This window comes from Talpa occidentalis, unplaced genomic scaffold (genome assembly GCF_014898055.3).
Source record: "Talpa occidentalis isolate TD23 unplaced genomic scaffold, MPIMG_talOcc4v2.1 talOcc4.9, whole genome shotgun sequence".
Taxonomy (NCBI): Eukaryota; Metazoa; Chordata; class Mammalia; order Eulipotyphla; family Talpidae; genus Talpa; species Talpa occidentalis.
The window spans coordinates 61,541,018-61,564,319 of NW_023605305.1; the positions used below are offsets into that span (position 1 = coordinate 61,541,018).

Sequence of the window (23,302 nt, forward strand, 5' to 3'; positions counted from 1 at the left end):
CCTCCAATATTCAATGTTCTCTGGAGAATCCTCAGCTGATTTCCCGCCTCTCAACTCAGGTTGCTTGCTGAGAGATAATACTGTGTGAGGTGGTTGTGAAGATGGTGGCTGGTCAGCATTTAAATGGCTTAAGTAGATACACAACAAATGTTAGTTTAGTTTCCTAGAAATACCTGCAATATTTTAAACACATGCCTATGTGTTCAGTCACAACCTTGAGGTCTCATGTGCTTCCCAAGCTAATCTAAAATGGACCCCAGCACCTGGAGAGCAGGGAGAGGAAAAAGGGTCAGGTCTCTCTAAGTCTCTCAAGTTTGGTAGGTGGCAGTTTTAAAGAACATGGGACCTAACAAAGATTGTCTTGCAGAGATGACAAATGTCCCATGCATGCTTTAAAAAAATGTATATTCTCTTTTTGGGCAGATTGTTATGTATGTGTCAACTAGATTTTTTTTTTAAGATTTATTTATGTATGCATACAAGAACTGGGGGACAGGCCAGAGGTATGGGGAGTGGTGAGAGGATTCACCAGAGAGTGGGGAGCAGAACAGGCAGACTGACTGAAATACACTGCTGAGGGGAGCCGCGGGCAAGACAGGAGAGGTCTGCTGCGCCATGTGAGTCACCTCCCTGGCTAGGGATCGAACTTGTGCTGCAGTGGCTGCAGGATAACTTCATAGTGCTGTGTCTTAACCTGTTGCGCCACCAGGGAGGCCCCCCTGTGTCAACTAGATCTTATTGAATGATTGTATTGTTTCGGTTCTCTATATCCATGCTAACTTCTTGTCTACTGATTCTATAAATTACTAGAAGAGGCATGTTGAAGTTTTCAGCTATGATTCCCAGTTTCTCTTTTTCTCAATTTAGATCTGGTAGGTTTTCTCTTTATGTGTTTGGCAGCTCAACTATTTGTTGCATATACATCAAAATTGTTATGTCATCTTGATGAACTGACTTTTTAAAAAAATCAGTATATAATGTCCCTCTTTATCCCAAGTGATTTTCTTTACCTGAACTTTACCTGATGTTATATAGCCATGTCAGCTCCCTTTTGATTAGTATTTGTATGGTATGTATTTTTTTGCCTGAATCTACTTATACCAGTATACTTTAAATGAATTTTTTACAAATAACATATAGGTGGGTAATACCTTTTCATTCTATCTTTGTCTTTTAATTGGTGAATTTACATCATTTATATTCAACATAATTATTGCTATGTTAGGAATAATTCTGCTAATTTTATTTTTAATTTTTCCTCTTTTTAATTTCTCCACTATCTGATTTGGAAATTCATCTTTTCTTTCATTAGTTTCATATCCCTTTCTGCCAGCATTTTAGCATTTATCATCATGTACTAATACCTTAGATTTTTCTGCAGTCAACTCCCAAGAGAGTTTGACTCTCTAAGGATACATGCTATCATATTGATCTTTGTACTGCTGGGCATACTTCAATAATGATGTCAGAAGATACTTGGCAACTCTTAAGCAACAAAACTCATAAACAATTAAAGCCTATTGAATTAAACGTGATTTTAATTTCAACTGATTACTTCTCAGAAACCAGGGATAGTCCCCTAAGAATGACCTGTGAGAGCAGGATCCATAGCCAAAATTTGTAGGTCCCAGGAGATTGGTGAACCCCTGAAACAGCATGCATATGTAACTGTTTCATGTATTCAGGGTTTTCTGAAGAGTAAATCCATGACATACGCTAGATTTTCTAAGCATTTTATGACTCAAAAAAGGCTACCAACCACTGTCATGACTTTTTTCACTGTCATGAGGTTGTGCTTAAGGCCTCTGTTTTTTTCCTTATTTTGCTTTATTGGAGAGAAATACACTTTATGAAAACAATACATACACAATGAGCCAACAATATAAATTAAAATTTAGTGAATGAGAGATTCTTACCCTTCATTTTGCCTAAGAACCCATACACAACTTTTTATTGGAGCTTCTATATACCAATGAGCAAAAAATTAATTTCCCTCACAAAAAATATTAGGGTATATAGCTAGGTATTTTTTTTAAAAAGACATAATATTGGAGGAAATATAGAAATTTAGAAAAATAGAAACAACATGTATTGCATTTTTTTCTATTTTTTTTTTATTTTTTACCTATTAGACTGGTATATACACACACACAGCTCAGTACAAGGAACAGGGGTGGGGGGTACTGCAAAACAGACCCTCTCATCTTCCACAGGTGGGAGTAAGAGTTGGTACACTCTTCTCCTGTCCTCTCTTTGTGTCTTTGTCTTGTTGGTTCTTGAGTTCAAGCACTTAGATTAAGTTGTATCATCTGAACTTTATATCTCTTGCATGGTTTAATCACACTTTAATCGACTCACTAGTACTCCACTTCTAATTTTTCTCTATGTCAAACATTTATTTTGCTTATGTTTTTAAATACTTAACCCTACATTTGGAATTCCATCCCTCTTATTAAATTTACTATCTCCTATTTCTTTGGTTTGTCTTTTATAGCCCCTATGTCAATCCTTTTTCTTGTTCTATTTTCATTTCTGATTTAAAGCCTCTTTTAGCCTCCTGAACCACCTTATTTTTAACCTTTGTTCCAATAGTTCTGTTCTTTTTTTTTTTTTAAATAACTGGATTAATGTTGCACTTTGAAAAGAATGCTCTACCATATGAAGTCTTCTCAGATGCACTCAGATTCATGTATCTACATCCATGTAAAGCAAATGGCAGTATACTTGGCACAGTGCACTTAAGAATTGTTAGATTGGGGTCTCCCCAGTGGCGCAGCGGGTTGAGCGCAGTGCTGTGAAGCTGTCCGCAGCCCCTGCAGCGTGGGTTTGATTCCCGGCCAGCCAGGGAGATACCCACGTGGCATGCAGACCTCTCCTGTCATGCCCGCTGCTCCCCTCAGCAGTGTATTTCGTCAGCCTGTTCTGTTCCCCGCTCTGTCTCTGGTGAATCCTCTCACCCCCCACATCTCTGGCCTGTACCCCAGCTCTTGTATGCATAAATAAATAAATCTTTTTTTAAAAAAAAGAATTGTTAGATTGTACCATTGTCCATGCAGTGACTTCAGGAGGTCATTCAGCCTGTCCATGGCTACACAGCTGATTACACCACACCATTTTTGATCCAATTCTGTTTGATCAGAAATACACATGGGCAAAAGTTAATTTCTGTAAATATTAATGGAGTGCTCAATCCCTCCCAAGTATAAATTGAGATTCTAGGCTGTATGCATTGTCAGTGAGGAGTCATTTTGCTTAAGCTGAGATTTTCACCTGTTCCAAAATCATGCTTATCAAATTAGTCAAGAACTCCTTTTGTAATGTTGAGAGAGTTCATCAAGGCATTCAGCAAAATGAAATAAAAAATCTGCTTGATTTATGTGGAAACATTCCTTTCATTACTTAGAAGCGAAGACATGTACTTTAGGGGCACGGGAACTTGAGATGGAATGTTGGCTCTGTCCTTTCTAGCAAGACAGCAAACACTGTACTAGAGATGGACACAGACTGAGGGAAAACTCTGGCCCAAAGAACAATGGAAGGATTTAGTTCAAACTTGGTTTTCAATAGCAGAGCAGGATGGTGGCATGAGACTGAATCTATTGTCTTTGCTCTGACTGGGATAGTGGGGTCGAAGGTGCTAAAGGTGACAGGGGGGTGCATACGTGCATGGGGGTGGTAAGGAGATGCTTCAGGTACCTGGAGGAAATGGAGTGCTTCTGTTTGATACCACTATAGCTAGAGACAGACAAGAAGCTACGGGTCTACTGAAATTATCTCTTAAACAGTTTCGGAAAGACTTTGATAACCATTCACTGTCATTCATCTCAAATGTGCGCATATCTGCACATTGGTGCATAGTAATGACACACCCCAACACTCTTCCATTTTCTCTCTTTGTCTCACCTCGCCTCACCCAGGCCCCCCCATATCACTCTCATTCTCACTGCCACTGCCACTCCCACCAAACTCTAAGATCCTGACACCATCTCAAGTTCATGTCTTTGTCCTCCAGTCTTACATGATGCCTGGCAGACTCCCTCCGCCACTTGATAGATAGCTTGGCTACCATTTGTTTCCCTTTTCTGAAAGATAAGGAAAATAATGATTAACATAGAATGGTTGTGAGATAAAATGTGAAAGGCACGCAACACGGTGCGCCTTCCTCTAGCACAATCACCCATGAGCTCTTATCCTCTCTGTTGCCATGACCACATGTCCAGATCCCTTTGAACACACAGCCCGTTCATTCCTCAGAGACTCATGTGGCCGTGTGCCAGGCACCAGAAAACAAAGTGTCTTTCACACTGCTGCTCTCATTCTTTTTTGCAAAACCCTTTGAGGGAGGAATAATTATCCCCCTTTTATTGCAAGAGAACTAAGTTTCAGGAGCAATCTTCTCTAGAATCTACAGTTCGTGTACCATAGAGCCAAGATCACATATGACTCCAGAGCTAGAGTGCTTTTTTCCATATCTGGCCCTAGGCCTATAATGAACTCTCTATCACCGAGCCTGTGTTGAGGAATGGAGTATTCATTTCTGGATAAGGAGATATTTTACTGAGAAAGCCATGCTTGCGATACCATTCTCACACTAAGCATAGCTCAGCTTTCTTTGGTGAGGCACATGTGCAAATCTTTCCCTTCACCTTCTCCAGGAGGCTTGAGGTTAAAGACCACATGTATTTTGCAAGAGTTAAATCTTCATGCCTCTTGCTCGGGACACATCCTGGATGCTCACTTAATTCATGTTGAGTGAATATGCGAATGGGTGCTGTATAAGGACCATGAGTGTTCTCTAGTGAATCAAAAGTGATCTAGATGAGTGGAGGAGAAGGGGTAATAGGAAGAAACCTCCTCATCAGAAAAAGGCATACAAGTACATCTGTCCACACAGACTATCCTCAATAAAATTCCCACTCCCAGCTACAGACACCCTCTATCCCTCCTTTCCTGGACGCACAGCCCCTTGCATATTCAACTTTGACTGTTCAACTATTTTTCAGTATGTGAAGAAATATGGGAACGTTTTGAGCCTGGATTTTGGTTATATACCTTCAGTAACTATAAGTGGATTGGGCTTAATCAAAGAAGCCCTTGTCAACCAGGACCAAAACTTTGTGGACCGCCCCGTAATGCCTCTTCGACATCATTTCTTTAAGACAAATGGTAAGTTTCAGAACCAATGTAAGATGTGCATGCTTGATATTCTTATGGTCTATGAAAGGTTCCTCTGATTCTATAATTCTCCATTATCATCAAAGACCAGATTCATTATAAATTTCCTACCATTAAAGGAAGCTAGATGCTCACAGTTCCCTGTTGAGGGCATCTTTTCATGGATTTGGCAGGGTCAGCCCTAATGTCAGGGGTTTGAGAGAAACTGTGCCTCCTGCATGAACTTATTCTAATTTTAATAAACACATAACGACATTTCTCTTTTGTAACAGAAGAAGAGGCATCCTCATAAAGAATGACTTTTTATCCTTTATGGATGACCATAAAAGCCATCCCCGTAGTGCATCTCAAGTCTTCTAGTGCATGTTAGAAAAGTTTAGGAAGAAAAGCAGTTTGTCATGAATACTTAATGTTATCACTAGGTAAACTTAACCATTTACAAATCTAGATGAAAAGCTGAAGACTGTTTCTCTAACAAAGCGCTACTTTTTTTGGTGCTTCTCAGTTCCTCTTTGAAATTTTGTATCCATTCCCTCCCTATCCACTTACTTTATTTACTATCTGCCATGTGAAACACAGTGCATGAGTGATATACCAGTCAGCAGGACAGATAAAGCCCATATCCTCACGAAACTTTCATTCTATTCAAGAAGTATTGATGAACTTAATGTTATTGAATATAAGAACAGGATACACTTATTAAGGGCACCTTTTCTAGCCCTGAAGTTCAGGGAAAGTTAATATAAATAAATATCGATTCAATAAAGAAGCAATCAAGCAGAGAAAATGGGATGTGAAACATCCCAGAGGTGGGAAGAAATACAGTGAAATGAAAGGTGGCCAGTGTTTCAAGCACATGGATAAATGGATATAATTAAATGGACATGAAGTTGATGAGCTACACAAGGAATCATTTATGCAAGTTCTTGTTAAAAATGTTGCTTTTAAACCTTTTTTTTAAGATTTATTTATTTTTATTTATGTAAGCACTGGGTACAGTCAGAAGCACAGGAGAAGTCTGCGTGCCATGTGAGTCTCGCCCGGCAGCCGGGGGATCGAACCGGTGCTGCAGAGGCTGCAGACAGCTTTGCAACCCAGCGCTCAACCGCTGCACCACCAGGGAGGCCCATGCTTTTAAACCTTTTAATAGGAGGTTTCAGGTAGAGAAATGAATCACCATATTTAAACAATATCTTTTAAAGACCTACTTAGGCTGCAGTATAGGGGATAGAATAAAAGAAGCAAGAGACTGTTGAAGTATTTCAGATTAGAGAAGGTGGTAACTCAAACTACAGAGGTGGCAAGAAATGGCAATGCAATGGATTAGACCAATAAAGTAGCAGTGAAGATACGTGGGTTTAAAATGTTCAGGAGATGGGCCTCCCTGGTGGCGCAAGGGGTTAAGACTCAATCTATGAAGCAATCCGCAGCCACTGCAGCACGAGTTCGATCACTGGCCAGGGAGCTACCCACTTGGTGCAGCAGACCTCTCCAGACTCACCTGCTGCTCCCCTCAGCAGTGTATTCAGTCAGTCTGCCTGTTCTGTTCCCCACTCTGTCTCTGGTGGATCCTCCCACCCCCCTGCACCTCTGGCCTGTACCCCAGTTCTTGTATGCATAAATAAATTAATCTTTAAAAAAATAAATAAAATGTTCAGGATATAAATCCAATAAGACACAATGACCTAGATGGAAGGGGAAAGGGGGAAGAATGAGGTGTCGAGGTAGACACACACATGGATAGATTATGGCAAAAGGAACATTTGATGGAAGATAAACTGCTCAGTTTGACTTGGTGGGTTGTATAAAGAAAATCATTAATTCAGTAATGGATATGCTGAGTTTAAAATGCCTTTTAGTCAGAAAATCAAGCAGGCAGTTGTGTATATGTCACAAGACCAAGGAGAGAACAGATGGTCACTATTAATAGATGTTATTTAAAATTGTAGCAATTGCTGAGATTTCCCAGAGTATAGAGTGAGAACAGAGAGGGTTTTAGGCCTAATCTTGAAAGACTCGATCATTTCAAAATTTGGTAGAAGATGAACTAGCAAATGATATAGGAAGTTTTCTGCTACCAGAGAATAAGGAGGGAAATCAGGAGAGCAAGGTGTCCTGAGTACCATCGGAAGAACGTGATGAAGAAAGAAAAGTCTCATGCTGCTGAAACACCAAGTAAAATGAGGTTGAAAAGTTTCCCTGGATTTGACAAGGAGAATGATTTCACTGAGGTGTTAGAGGTCAAAGACAGGTATTAAAAAGAACTGAAGAGTGCTCTGAAAATGGTGACTTGAGTGACCTGACTTATCCATTCTATAAAATCAGTGAAGGTTTGTTGATTACACCAAGATGGTTATTCCCTTTGCCTGTGCTATTCTTTCTGCATGAATTCTTCACTATTCCTTGCTTCCTTTAATCATCCCTTCATCTTTTGGGGTCCTGCTCACATGGGACCTCTCCTAGAAAGCCTTGCCTCCATTCAAGTTTGGATTTTGTCTTTTCCATGGGTGCATTCTTAGTATGTAGCATGCCATACATACTTCAATATGTATACATGGCTAGGAATCATGATTTTGGAGTCAGACACACCGTGAATTTGAATGTCTCCTCAGCTACTTATTAACTATGACCTTGCCAGGTTTACTTTATTCCTGTACATCAAATTTCTTATCAGCAATATGGGGGCAGGGGTAATAGCTGTGTCTTCCTCATAGAGTTTATGTGAACACTGAATTACATAAGACATAAAAGTTACTAAAGTGCCTAACATTGCAAGCAATCGGGAAATGTAGTCATTGCCTTGGAAGTATTTCTGTGAATAGTTTTCAAGTACCTTAATGTATTTCATTTTCCCTCCATTTGCTACAGATATCTGTCATTAGCCAGATATTCATATTATAGAATTAGAATACCACAATGTTGGCTTTTCTTTCCCAGGATTGATCATGTCTAATGGCCAGGCATGGAAGGAGCAAAGGAGGTTCGCCCTGACAACACTAAGGAATTTTGGTTTAGGAAAGAAGACCTTAGAGGAACGCATCCGGGAGGAGGCCCAGTTCCTCATTCAGGAAATAGAAAAGGAGAAAGGTGAGTGTTTCACATGACAGATGCAGGAGGTGGTGGCTTATTGAGTCACTGAAAAGATACCAAGTGTCAGTGCCTGCCCTCTCTCCAGCCCTGGGTAAGACAGTTGAGATTTAACAGTATAGCTAATCACAACCCTATCTTCTTGGAGTTCTAGAATAAGCACAAGAGGATGGCTTTAAGTCCATTGCTAATTTTATTTTATTTTTGACAGTTCTGCTAATGTTTATTTTCCCCACTACCACCCTTTCTATCCCCTTGTCTCTTCCCTTCACACACTTTAAACCTGAGAACCTTCATAGTGTCCATTGACGTTCACTGGTTTTGGAAAATGTTTCATATTATCAAACTGTCTTCTAAATAAATGTCCAGTATTTGTTTTTATCATTTTGACTTGCTTTACTATACATAATTCTCTCAAACTCTTTCCATTTTATTGAAAATGGCTGTATTTCATCTTTTTATATGGCTACGTGCTACTCCGTAGTATGACTATACTACATCTCCTTAATCCAATTGTCTCTTGATGCCATTTAGGCTGCTTCCACTCCCTGGCTGTTGGAAATAATGTTGCTACGACATTGCGGAACATAAGGTTTTTTGTGTTGATAGTTTTATTTTCTTTGGATAAATACCCAAGAGTAGGATTGCTGGGTCATGTGGGATTTCCATTTTTAGTTTGTTTTTTTTTTAAAGATTTACCTATTTATGCAAACAAGAACTGGGGTACAGGCCAGAGGTGCGGGGGGTGAGAGGATTCATCAGAGACAAAATGGGGAACAAAACAGGCAGATTGACTGAAATACACTGCTGAGGGGAGCAGCGGGCAAGCCAAGAGAGGTCTGCTGTGCCATGTGGATAGCTCTCTGGCCGTCCTGGGATCAAACTCGTGCTGCAGAGGCTGCAGATTTCTTCATAAAGCTGTTCTAAACCCCCCACGCCACCAGGGAGACCCCATTTTTAGTTTTTTTAAGGTAAATCTAGATTGCTTTCCATGATGGTTGTACCAGATTACATTTGCACTAACAGTGAAATGGAGTCCCTTTTTCTCCACAACTCTCCAATGCTTGTTGTTGGAGGTTTTTTTCATATCAGCCATTCTCACGAGCATGAGAGAGTATCTCATTGTGGTTATAACCTGCATCTTTTTATTGAAAGTAATGATTAACATTTTTTTCATTTGTCTGTTGACCTTCAGGATATTCTTTTTTGATGAATTGTCTGTTGATATATGATATCTGACTGTCTGTTCTTCTGCCCATTACTGATTTTAACCACCCTGGACAACAGTTTAACTTCCCAGGCTTTGGCTGAGTACTTACTGTATGTTAGATCCTATGTGGGGACCTGTAGCCAGAGCCTCAGATGTGATTCTATACTCAGTGTCTTAGGTCATGTAGAGTACACACTCCATAGAAAATAGAAACAAACCCATCTAAAGGATCCATCGCTTCTTCTGCCTCCAGCTCAGCCCTTTGACCCCCACTTCAAGATCAACAATGCAGTTTCCAATATTATTTGCACAGTCACCTTTGGGGAGCGCTTTGAGTACCAGGATGATCAGTTCCAGGAGCTGCTGAGGCTGCTGGATGCAGTCACATGTCTGGAAACTTCAGTGTGGTGCCAGGTAAAGCAGTTTTCTTTTTATAACAGTTTTCTAGAGGTCTGGCTACTCACCATTCATAAACCAAAACTTGAGATTCAAGAGTAGATGGGAGAAAATCAGGTTTAGTTAGAAAGGGAGAGGTTAAAGAGTACTCAGCATCAGGGTTTCAGGGAAATAGGCAGGGCTTTCCAGAGCTGAATGCATGCCCTTTTATCTTCTAAGTTTGGTCTTGACTAGATTTGTCATAGCACTGGTGAGTGTGATTTTGACTATTCTAATGAGGCTGTGTGTGGGTTAACCCTCCATTGTGGTTTCAGTAAGTTTTTTCTGGTTTTCTCTGAAAGGAAAGGTAAACAGAAGCAGAACAAGGATAAACAGGACAAGGACAAGGAACTTATGTTTACTAGGCCAGTGATAATTCCCATCTCCTGTCTATATCTTGGTCCTCATTCTTGATTGGCAATTGCTAGAGGTACGTCTTCTGGAAATACTTCCAGCTGAATGCAGGCAGAGGATTGGGGGCCCACAGAGGAGCAGAATCCTAGCTAATCTGAGTTGTTGTCACAGAGTTATAAACCCAAATGTCTAAGCCCTTGACTAATGATAATTTGGAAGTTTTAGTATCTCCCCTTCTGGAGACAAAAACAACCATGTGATTCAGGAGACAAGGGCCAATGATCAAAAGAAGTAAGCATATTAGACTAACAGTGACCATAGGACCAAAGTCCCATCTGTCCAAGCTAATTACAAAAGACTTTGTTTATAATAGAAGTTCAGAGCCAGGAGTTCAGTTTTTCCAAGCTGTCCTGCCTCTGGGTAACTCCTTTATCTACATTCTCAGTTTCCAGCAGGCCTTGTAGCACACCTCAAGGTAGTTGCTGTGACTCATCTGTAAACAAGACTCAGCGATAAAGTTTTTTTTCTTTTTGTGCTCTTCATGTCTGGGAGCAATTTAACCATTTTGCCTTGCTTACATTTCTACATCTTGTTAAGGATTTGGGGGCTGATAGCAGACACTGATGGGTCTTTCCTTTTTTTTTTTTAAGTTAAATAAAACTTTTTAAAATTGACCTCAGCTATCTAAAATCAATCTGTTGACTTTAGTGGTTTGATATGTTGTTTAAATATTTGCTGTATACAAAGAACATTTTTACCATTCCTGTACGGCACAAAAGTTGACATGCCTTATAACTATGTACTTATGTTGCTTTATTTAAAAGACACAATATTGCATTGCCTTTGTGTCCCCTCACTTCCCCCCCCCCAGTCCTCCTACCACCATCCATTCCTTTTTTTTTTTTTAAGATTTATTTATTTATTTATACAAGCACTGGGTACAGTCAGAAGCGTGGGAGGGTGAGAGAATTCACCAGAGTCAGAGCGGGGAGCAGAGCAGGCAGAAGGACTGAAATACACTGCTGAGGGGAGCAATGGGTGGCAGGAGAGGTCTGTGCACCATGTGGGAGCCCTCACCTGGTGGCCAGGGATCGAACCGGTGGTGCAGAGGCTGCGGGCAGCTTCGCAACCCAGCGCTCAACCACTGTGCCACCGGGGAGGCCCTCCCCCTTACATTCCTAGCCTCCTGAGAGGCACTCTTCTGTAACTGGCCTCTTGCTGGACATATTATTATAAAAGTCGTCTGTATTAGTGCTCTGTAGAAACTATTCTGAGTAGTATTTCACTGTAGGAATTGCCACTGTTTGTTGCTCTAGTCTCTATTTATAGACATTTGGATTATTTCCAGCTTGAGAATGTCTTCAATAAGTCTGCCACTAGCATTCTTAAAAACTTGTTCATGTGGCTATACTTCTCTTGCATATGTATCTGGACATAAAGGATGCCTAAAGGCTCCCAAAGCAGTTGCACTACCTGTGTGGTGATCACTTGATATTACCAAATTTCTAATTTCATGATGTATGGACCTTTGGGTCCAAACCTCACCCCTTTCTTGAAGAATATACTAGGCAGAGAAATAGCATATTCAAATGCCTAAAGCAGGAAGATCCTTGATGTTATCTAAGAGATCTATAGGCTGGACTGAGGAGAGTAAGGGAGAGTAAGATGGCAGGAAGTGTTCACTGAAGGAGATGACAGTTGCATGAGGGGTCAAGTCATGTAGAGCTTACAGGTCCAGGCAATGATGTCAAACTAAGTGTCATTGAAAGTCATTGAAGAAAGGAGAGCGCAGGATTGATATGATCTGATTAATCAATGAAGTGAGCTCTCTGGCAGTGCTTTAGAATATAGCCTGGGAATGAAGTTAATCATGGAATCAGGAAATCCGTTGGAGGCTATTAGGCTGCCAGGTAAGAAATACTGGTGTTTTGCACAAGGGTAACAAAACAATGGCGGTGTGAGAAGTGGTCTGCACTGGCTACATTTTTAATGGAAGGCTGAAGTGCTTTCTCTAGGGCAAACAGAAGAGGGTGAGAGAGGTAGGATTAGTCAAGTGCGACTCCAATGGTTAAGTAAGGAAATCGGGCACCATGTCTCCACAATTGTATTGTTTTTCTCAATTAGCTCTACAATGTCATACCAAGGATAATGAATTTCTTTCCTGGACACCATAAAAAACTCTTCAACTACTGGGAGAAACTGAAGTTGTTTGTTGCTGATGAGATTAAAAACCACAGGAGCGACTGGGATCCTGATAAACCAAGAGACTTTATTGATGCTTATCTTAAGGAAATAGAAAAGGTAAGGAAACCAAAATTATTCCCTAAGTTTTGTTCCTTTTTTCTTAAAGATTTATTTTTTGAACAGGGGTACAGGCCAGAGGTGCAGGTGTGCAAGTGTGTGTATGAGAGGATTCACCAGAGACAGAGTGAGGAAAAGAACAGGCAGACTGACTGAAGTACACTGCTGAAGGGAGCAGCAGGTGTGGCAGGAGAGGTTTGCTGTGCCATATGGGTTGCTCCCTGGCAGGCCAGGGATTGAACACCTGCTGAGGAGGCTGTGGATAGCTTCACAGTGCTGTGCTTAATCCTTTGTGCCACCAGGGAGGCCCCCTAAGTTTTGTTCTTAAAGAGCAAATGGAGGTATACTAGTTTTCTATTCATGTAACAAGTTACCCAATCCCAGTGGCTTAAAACAGCATGGGTTAATTTTATTACAGTTTTGAAAATCAGAAGTCTGAAACCTGTCCCAATGGGCCAAAGTCAAAGGGCTGGTAGGGCTGATTACTTCAGAAGACTCTAGTGTCAAATTGGTTTCCTTAATTTTTGCAGCTTTAGAGACAGCTTATACTCCTTGGTTCAAGGCCCCTTTTTCCATATGCAAAGTCAGAAGGTGGCATCTTCTCAGCTATCATTCCTACATCTTCTCTTTCTAACTCTCTTGACTCCATCTTAGAAAGACTTTTGTGATTATATTGGTCCTGGTGGGATCATCTGGGATAAACTTCCCATATCGAGATCCTTAATTTAACCATAGCTACAAAGTTCTGTGGATCCCCCAGCCCTCCTTGTTCTTAGGATTTTGCTTGGCACCTAAAGTTGTTGCTGGTTAAGCTAAATGTAGAGTCAGACAGGGAGCTTCTCACCAAGAAGAAAGTCTTGTTGTGAGGATATCTGGAGAAAACAGCAGATATTATGGGCAGATATTATGGCAGACATTATGATTATGGCCAGATTAAGTGTAAACAAGGACTAGAGACAGGCTGTTTTGATCAGCAACAAGAATGGACACCCCCCCATCCCCCCACCCCCAAACAATGGCCCCTACTCATGCTCCCCTATCTTGTGCCAGACTATTATGCATCCCCAATCCACATCCTCTCCAAGCACATTCCTCCATGGACTTGCCCACCTTCCCTGAATCTGATACCAAAGAGATGTGAGACTGGCCTGGAATTTGACACTATATCTCCAGAGATGTAGCCCCTCTAGGTCTCTCTCTCTCTCTCTCTCTCTGTCTCTCTCTATCTCTCTCTCTCTCTCTCTGGACTTTCAATTATTTTTCCTCCATCCCATGCCACTCCCAAGATTGCCACTCCACAGGTGACAAAGTCCCTTTTGCCAGAGAAGATAATGTGCATAGGTTCTAGAGCTTAGCACATGGACTTTGTTGTGTGACATCATTTAGCTACCACAGGGAAATAAAAAGAGTCAGTATTTCATAAAGTGTAGGCAATAACTCAGGATTTGATGATACAAGTAGGGGGTTACTAACATTTGATTTGAGACCTTGGGAATGCCCAAACCCTGCCTTTTCTTCTTCTAGTCTCTGCCCTCATCTAAAGTAGCTATACACAACAGGAAAAATAGCACCTGAGTCTCAATGTCCTGTCTTATTTTTAGTTGAGTCTGTGCCCAGTTATCTACTCCTTCTCAAGCACCAATTAGGAACACAGCTAAGGTTGAGTAACATTCCAGAGTTTAAGCTCAAGGTCTGAGAGGAATATTTCCCTTCCCTTCTAATACCACTTTCAACATTATAGGAAAGTCATATGGATATCTGGGGTTACCTGCTGATTAATATACATCATGACATCAGTGTATTCATTTTTCACTCATCAAATTATCTGTTTCTCCTCCTGGAGTTGGATTTCTTTCCTTCTTTCATTTCATCTTATTGATTTATCTTTAATGATATTGATATAACATTGTTTTTTCCTCAGAGGAGGAGACTTGCTACATGGAGTGCAGGTACAAAACCAAAAGGTGTAAAGGTGATGGGTGCTATGAGGATAGTGGATTGGAGAGTTTCCACCTACAAAGAAAAGATTAATGGAGAGATATAAAAATTGTACAAAATGGGATTTCAGCTTATTATTTCTTTTTTTTTTTTTTAAAGTTTTTTTGTTACAAGTTTTTTTTTATACAAGCACTGAGTACAGTCAGAAACGCGGGACGGTGAGAGAATTCACCAGAGCCAGAGCCGGGAGCAGAAAAGGCAGACTGACGAAATACACTTGCTGAGGGGAGCAGCAGGCACGGCAGGAGAGGTCTGCGCATCATGTGGGACATTGCTGGTGGCCGGGGATTGAACCAGTGCTGCAGAGGCTGCGAGCCCCTTCACAGCCCAGCGCCCTACCACGGCGCCACCAGGGAGGCCCTCAGCTTATTCTTTCTGATATCAATATAACACATGTTGAGAATTTGCTGTCATTGGCATTAGCTCTGTCATTGGCATCTCACAGTACTATCTTAAGGGGTATGTGTTGTTATTTCTATTTTATAAAACAGGAAATTAATGTAGCTTACTCCAGGTCACACAGATAGTAGATGATGTGGTTAATATTGCAACCTAAGTCTGTCTTTACATGTACTATAGTTTCTCTTTCCCTTATACAAATAGTTTCTCCCAAATCATAGGCATAAGAATAATAGTCATCTTGATTTTCATCCACTCAAGCTACATAGGCTTCCAGCTTTTGGTCAGAGGATGCTATTATAGTAAGTCTCTGCCTCCTGAGCAGGCCAGTGGGAAAGGCTTTTCTCCTGGGGATCCTTACTTCTATGTTCCATCCCTACAATGAAGCTCTGTGTGGTGTGGCAGCCAAAAACTCTCTGAATAACTACATAAACATTGTGCTTTCTAGCATCGTGACAATGCCACTTCAAGTTTCAGTGAAGAAAACCTCATCTTTTGCACCATGGACCTCTTCTTTGCTGGAACAGAGACAACTTCAACGACGCTGCGTTGGGCCCTGCTTTACATGGCCCTGAACCCCGACATCCAGGGTGAGTGTTCCTGGGCCAAGACAGAAAGGGGCTTTCTGGGCCAGACTGACTCAACATTTGTGCCAGAGGAGAGCACAGTGCAATAGAGAGAAAGGTGGGACAGTCACAAGGCAAAGGAGACTCAAGGGCAGGCCCATCCTTCAAGTTTCCTCTCAGGATTGTGAAGGATCCACATAATAACAGGAATAACAAAGCCTTTGCCATCAGGAAACTCAGATTCTAGTGGGTCAAACAATGAAGACAATGTGGTGAGTTCCAGGAAAAGCTGTATTTTCACATGAAATCAGGTCAGATAACTTTCTCTCCTTTTAGTTATGTCTTCCATGGTCCTGTGGATGAAGTTCAAAGTCCTGTGCCTGATATATCATATTCTCTGATGTCCGTCTTCCTGCCTATCCAGCCTCAACTCCATCTGCCCTGCAGAGTGGCCTCACTAAACTACCTGTCCTTTCCTCTGCTCTTCCTGTATTTACACCTCTGTGCCATCACATCTGTTCTTCCCTCCACCAAAGATGCAGTTCCCTAATTTCTCTACATGGTCAAGTGCTGGCTCTGCATGAAGAATCTGCTTAAATACAAACTTGTCTGATATACAGCTCCACTCCTGTAGGAAAAACTAGCATTTGCTTCTTCTATAGATGACCTAATTCACCTCTGTTATTCTGCTCATCACATGTTATTCATACATCTGCCCCAGGGATTGCAGGCCATTCAAGGACAGGGTCTATTATAATCATTTTTCTTTCTCCACATCCCAGAATGGTTTGAGCACTTGAAGGAATGGGATTGTTAAGAGATAGTTTTTTAAACTGTAGTGACTGCTTATTAATGGGAATTGTTTCAGTAAAACAAGATTAACTTTATTCCCTAAAATAAAAATAGAAAAGATCAGTCTTTGCCATGTACTAAAGATAGTCTGTCCATGAAACTGCATATAGTATGTGTGTATTCTAAGTCATGATACAAAACACATTTGTTTTTTTTTTTAAAGATGTATTTATTTATACAAGAACCGAGGTACAGGCCAGATGTGCAGGAGGGTGAGAGAATTCACCAGAGACAGAGAGGGGAGCAGAACAGGCAGACAGAGCAGCGGGCAAGACAGGAGAGGTTTGCCACGCCATGTGGGTATCTCCCTGGCTGGCCGGGAATCGAACCCACACTGCAAAGACTGCGGATAGCTTCACAGCGCTGCACTCAACCCACTGCACCCACTGCACTTGTAACTGAATTATATATTTAAAAAATTTAAAAGCTAGGCCTCCCTGGTGGTGCAGGAGGTTGAGCGCCGCACTGTGAAGCTGTCCGCAGCCTCTGTAGCATGGGTTCAATCCCAGCCGGCCAGCGAGAATCCCACATGTTGAAGCAAACCTCCCCTGTCTCGCCCGCTGCTCCCTTAAGCAGTGTATTCCTTTAGTCTGCCTGTTCTGTTCCCTGCTCTGTCTCCAGTGAATATTCTCACCCTCCCATGCATCTGGCCTGTGCCTCAGTTCTTGTATAAAAATAAATAAATCTTTTAAAAAAAAGTTTACAAGCTATCATGTTTGGATATAGACTTGCTTCTGTAATAGAAGCTCCAAAATAACAGTGACTTAAGATAATACAACTTCCTACCACATTCATACCAGGATTATTTACATTAGTTAAAAAAGTGTAAAAATTTACATTAGTTAAAAAGTGTAAATAGCCTCAGTGTTCATCCATGGATGAATACATAAACAAAATGTGGAATACAGTGGAATATTACTCGGCTTTAAAAAAGAAGGAAACTCTGACATGTGCTATAATGCAGATGAGGCTTGAGGATATTAAGTTAAATAATCCAGTCACAAAAAAGACAAATACTGTATGCTCCACTTGCATGACATCTAGAGTAAAATCAATAGAAACAGAAAGTAGAATTATGGTTGCCAGAGGCTGGGATATAAGAATTATTTCATGGATGTAGTTTTAGTTTAACATGATAAAAAAGTTCTGGAGATTCGTTGCTCAATAATGCTAATATACTTAATACTGTTAACGGTATGGTTAAAACTTATTGAAATGATACCTTTTACGTTTTGTGTAGTTTACTATCATTAAAAATATTTCAATGGGTAGTTTAAAAAGACAGAAGTTCATTTCTGTTTCAGGTAGAAAATCTAAGCTGGACTCTGAAGAGTCCTTTGGGTTGTAGGCTCCTGCCAGTTTGTTGCCCTGGTGTATTTAGAATATTTCCCTGGCGGGGAATTTCAAAGATCACTCACCACTGGGGCTGCCTTTCCACTAGTAAGAAGGGACAGAGAGGAAGGAAGCACACTCCCTTCCTTTAAAAGCTTAATGTAAGTATTACAATTTGCAATTAATAGGTATGCTCTATTCGCCAGAACTTAGTCATGTGGTCCCATTTAGTCACTGCGAAACCCGGGAACTGTGGACTTTGGCTGGGAATGAGCTAAAATCTTGTTGTTGGAGAGAAACAGGAAAGGTGATTTGGGTGAAAATTAGCAGTATTACTCATTTGTTGGCTCTTCACTTAAGTCAGTTCATGTAAATCTCAAAATATCCTTAAGATGAAGGTAGATTTATTGTCACTCAGAAGAAGAAACTAATTCTCAAAGACTTTAAATAACTTGCAGCAAGAATGTTGTAGAGCAAGAGTTTATAAAGATTTGTCTTACACCAAGGCCCTCTTTCCACTCATATTTCCCACAGAATCTAGAGTCTACACAACCTTCTATAATTTTAGCTATGTTGATTGATTCTGGTTATTCCATTCCTAGCTTTACCAGTATCACAGAATGTTAAGGAATAATAAGAATAATAGAAGCTTCTCTTATTTTCCAGTAAAAGTACACGCTGAAATCGACAGAGTGCTTGGCCAGTCCCAGCAGCCGGGTATGGCTTTCCGAGAGTCCATGCCCTACACCAACGCTGTCGTCCACGAGGTGCAAAGAATGGGGAACATTTTGCCCATGAACGTGCCCAGGAGAGTGTCAGCAGATACCACCCTGGCCGGATACCACCTGCCCAAGGTGAGCAGGGTTTACCAGCCTCAGAGCTTTACATTCATCTTTAAATGGTAGCAATATGAACTTGAAAATTGAGATGTAGTCATGTATAAAGGAATCAATGAAAGAGGAGAGAACTATATTCTACCCGATATAAGAGTAGGGTCTTTTTCTCCATGTGTGAGCTTTTAAACATTACATTCAACTAGATATTTACAGTTTTGATGGAGGGCAAAGAGGGTTCCTCTTAGGATTCCAAACATGTTCAGGCAAAAGGTGGCTTTATTGCAGTGGAACTTTCAGGGTTTTGTGATTCTTTGTGGAGATAAGGCAGAGTTCTCAGTGAGACTGTTTTTTTTTTTGTTGTTGTTGTTTGTTTGTTTGTTTGTTTTCCCTATGCCCTGGAGGGCACCTCACAGCCCCAGAGACCTGCTAGACTTACTACAGAAATTCTGTTTCACGATGCTGGGTTATAAAGTATTAAAATAAACAGGGACATTTCAGACCATTTGTACCAATATCAAATGCTGGAGTTTCTAACATGATACCCCACAAGAATTCTCCCAGCTTTTACTTACAACCCCATGAAGTACTGCTCCACAAGGGAAACTGATCTAAGTGTGGACAGTATTACTTAAAGGAAGGGAGAGAAAGAAACCAGTAGTAATTAAGTGGTGGTGATGTACCATCAACTATATATATTCTTTAAAAAATGTCTTCATTAATCCTTATAATAATTCTATAATTCCCCTTTTATAAATTGAGAAGCTGGGGCTCTGGGAGTGATTAGCTTGCATAAGCTCTCTCAACTACCAAGTAACAATAGCTGGGTTCAGAATCTGTTCTTTCCTGATTCCCAGGCTCCACTTCTTTATTCTCCATCATGTTATCTCCACAGGAGTTGCTTTCTTTGATTTTCAGGAGTCTCCATGCCATTTTTTCTCATTTGATCTGTATTAAATCCCCTGTCCTCAGCAAGGAAATGCGGGCCTCTCTGCACACCCTAGCCTCCTCATCTCCACGGATGTCTCCACAGATGTCCTGTCTGCACACTGCACATCAGCAGGATCTTCTCACTGCCTTGGCCTGCCTTTCTGGGTCCATTCCAGCTTTCCCAAGTCCCTCTGAGTGTGTCACACCTGGGTACAGCCTCAAGGGTAGGAGCCAGAGGAGCTAGCCTGTTGGACTACCCTGGGTCAAAATTCCTGCCCAGCCAGGAAAAGCAGCTACTGTGGCAATTAATTACCTTGTGGGTGGAGGCTGAGGTCTAAATTATTCCACAGGTTCTATTTACATTTTCCTAGTGACTCATTTAACTCTAGGGAACCTGCGCAGTTCAACAGATTACTTCTACCACAGCTTTTTTTTTTTTTTTTAAAGATTTATTTTTTTATACAAGAACTGGGGTACAGGCCAAAGATGCAGGTGGTGAGGACTCACCAGAGCAGAGCGGGGAACAGAACAGGCAGACGGACTGAAGGGGAGCAGCGGGCGAGACAGGAGAGGTCTGCCTCGCCATGTGGGATTCTCGCTGACCGGGCAGGATCGAACCCGCACTGCAGAGGCTGCGGACAGCTTCACAGTGCGGCGCTCAACCACCTGTGCCACCAGGGAGGCCCCTACCACAGCTTTTTAACATCAACTTGAATAACCATCCTGGGAACTGAGAGATCTAATTGACTGTATGTTGTAGAAGTTGAGAGCCATAATTTTGACATCAAATAGACAAATAGACCTATTTTAAATCATGGCTATGTTTCTCCCACTGTATGATTCTGGGCATATTGATTAACGTCTCAGGGTTTCAATGTCTTTATTTGTAAAATGCATTTAAATCTACCTCACTTGTGGAGGTAAAATAAGGTCATGCATGTAAGAACATTTAATCCAGTGCTTATCATAGAAAGTACTCAAAATAACAGTTATTACTCTTTAGTATTCATCAAGCTCCTGAAGTGCTCAGAGCTAGAAAACAACCCTAAGTAAATAATTGTGCAAGTCCACACTTTCAAACCATGATAACCGACCGAAAACAAACACCCACTGCTTCCATAAAGATATTGGCTAACCAGAGTGGGGTTAGGGGTGGTGGGGGGTCAGATTAGGGTACCAAAGGGAAGTGATGCTTGAGCTGAGGGGGATTAAGTGTTAACTTAGAGCCAAAGGAGGGAGGAAAGACACTCCAGGCAAGGTGAACAGCATTTAAAAGGCATGGAAATGAATGGAAACATGGCGTGTTTGAGAAACAGAAAGAGGTCTGCCTGAGGTGGGCACATACGCAGGTTCTCCTGTTTAGACAGGACAGGTGAGGGGCTCTAATCTAAGAGTGATGAGTAGGTATTGAAGGCTCTCAAGATCAAGGTGTGCATGGGTGTGACATGAGTAATCATGTCCAGAGCACGCTCTGCTGTCAGAGTGCAGAGCAGATTGAAAGGGAAAAGGGAATGGGGACATTTGATGACTATTACAGGAGTAGAGGCGAGCAAGGTGGTGGGCAGGGCTAAGTGAGCAGTGGCGGACAAAGAATGGAGGTGATGGAATCTAGAGAAACTAAAGTAACATGGGCCAGCCTCGCTGCAGGACCTGAAGACATAGTGAAGGAGGGGAGGGGCTCGTGGCTGAGAGGGCGCCTACTTTGCTATGTGCCCTGATGGACGGCAGTCCCGTTCCCTGGGCAGCCTGATTCCTTCTTGTGGTGTGTACATGACATTGGATGGGAGAGAAGGGGAGAAAGAGATGAATGGGCTATATCTGCCCTTGGTAGAGCCGCCAAAGTTAGCACTTGCCTGAGTAGAGCAGCAGGATTGATTTCCTGTAGTGTTGACTGGCAGATGGCAGTGTGCATGCCCCTCCCAAGTCTTCCACTGACATGTCCCTGTGAATAAGATCCAGCCTGTTGGCAAGGGTAGCCAAACTCCCTGATCAATTTCCCAGCAGGCAATTGCCGTCCATCGTTATATAGCAAAGAGCAGGGTCCTGAGGATCAGCCTCAGCAGGCTGGCAGCCAAGGGACAGCCACCCCTCTGTGCTAGGTGTGTGGGGAGGGAACCTTGCCTGAGTCTTTGCTCCCTCCTCTAGGGAACCATGATCCTCACCAATCTGACTGCACTGCACAAGGACCCTGAAGTGTGGGCCACGCCTGACAAGTTCAACCCGGAGCATTTTCTGGAGAATGGACAGTTTAAGAAAAAGGAATCCTTCCTGCCTTTCTCAGTAGGTAAGCTGTAATAAAGGAGTGTGACAAATCAGAGTTCTTCTCTCAGCTCTTCCCCGCTCGTGTCATTCTCTGCTTTCATCGAAATGTCTCCAGCCGCACTCCCCCTCGAGGCTCCCTCTGCTGTTCCCCGCTTCTCAGGGTTGATTCCTGGGCTGGATGTTGCTCAGGCTGCCTCACTTCTTAAAATCTCCCTGCCTGTGATGGAGACTGCTGATACACTTTGTTCTGTCTTCTAGAACACAGGGACAGAGACTCAGATCCCACCTCTAGCTCACAAAGAAAGCTGGACACTTGCTATCTTTCTAGGACTTTTAAATGGAGCTGATTTATAATAACAGGATGAGGAAGGGATAAAAGAATGGGCAATCGCTCATCATTCTGGACATTGTAGTGACTTTATGTGTCACTGATCTAACTAGGTGGGATTCTTCTCTAAGCAGTCCCCGAAGAGGTTCTTTTGTCTTTTTACATTTTAATGCCCTTTAAAATCTAGTTAATGCATTTATATAGTGTGCAATTAGAAAGGTATGAAAGAAGATTCCATGAGAACCCCCATTTCTAAGAAAGGCTGTTCAAGGGAAGGCTGACTCAGTTGCCATGGAGAGGGCCCTCTGTGTCCCCTGAAAATGAGAAGGTGGAAACAAGCAGAAGGCTCACCGAGGAGACAGAGGTAAGCTGGGAGGCTTGCCCATGCCGGGCGCCTTCTAGCCTGCAGTTCCAACCCAGAAGGGAGCAGCAACCACCGCTGGGGCAGACCAGGCGTGCAGGGGAGCGCGTCCCTGGCACCGGCATTTTGCAGCAGGGACCTTTCTTGGTGGAGACTGTGTGAAACAAGCAGAAGGCTCACCGAGGAGCCAGAGGTAAGCTGGGAGGCTTGCCCATGCTGGGCGCCTTTTAGCCTGCAGTTCCAGCCCAGAGGGGAGCAGCACCCACCGCTGGGGCAGACCAGGAGTGCAGGGGAGCGCGTTCCCGCATCCTCATTTTGCAGCAGGGACCTTTATTTGGTGGAGACTGTGTGAAACAAGCAGAAGGCTCACCAAGGAGCCAGAGGTAAGCTGGGAGGCTTTCCCATGCCGGGCGCCTTCTAGCCTGCAGTCCCAGCCCAGAGGGGAGCAGCACCCACCGCTGGGGCAGACCGGACCTGCACGGGAGCATGCCCGGCACCGGCATTTGCAGCAGGGACCCTTCTTTGGTGGAGACTGTGTGAACCCAGCAGAAGTTCCCCAGAGGAACCAGAGGTGAGCTGGGAAGGTCGCCCAAGATGCCGGCCAGTACCAGCAACACAGTGTCACAAGGAATAAGGCAAATTAGAAAACAGGCAGTAGGGAGTAGAAAAACCACATGCAACCCAGCAACTCCTCAGCAAAAAAGCACACCGCAAAAAGAAAACCATCTACCAGATTGCAACGACAGTAACTTGGAAGAACTTCTGAGCCTTCCAGATAGAGAATTTAAAATTGCTGTGATTAAAAAACTGACAGAAGTCATAAAGGAAAACAATGATAAGGGGAAAATAATTAATGACCATAAGAATGAAATTGAGTCC

General features: G+C 42.3%; 1 protein-coding gene across 1 annotated transcript in view; it reads left to right on the top strand.

Moving 5' to 3' along the window:
* Positions 1–23,302, top strand: part of LOC119236797 (cytochrome P450 2J2-like) — a 32,566-nt gene that overhangs the window by 3,339 nt on the left and 5,925 nt on the right. The window contains exons 3-9 of the mRNA XM_054691539.1: positions 5,004–5,166; positions 8,113–8,262; positions 9,726–9,886; positions 12,386–12,562; positions 15,408–15,549; positions 18,376–18,563; positions 21,618–21,756. Of these exons, the coding sequence (XP_054547514.1) occupies positions 5,004–5,166; positions 8,113–8,262; positions 9,726–9,886; positions 12,386–12,562; positions 15,408–15,549; positions 18,376–18,563; positions 21,618–21,756 (1,120 nt within the window). The remainder of the gene's footprint in view (positions 1–5,003; positions 5,167–8,112; positions 8,263–9,725; positions 9,887–12,385; positions 12,563–15,407; positions 15,550–18,375; positions 18,564–21,617; positions 21,757–23,302) is intronic.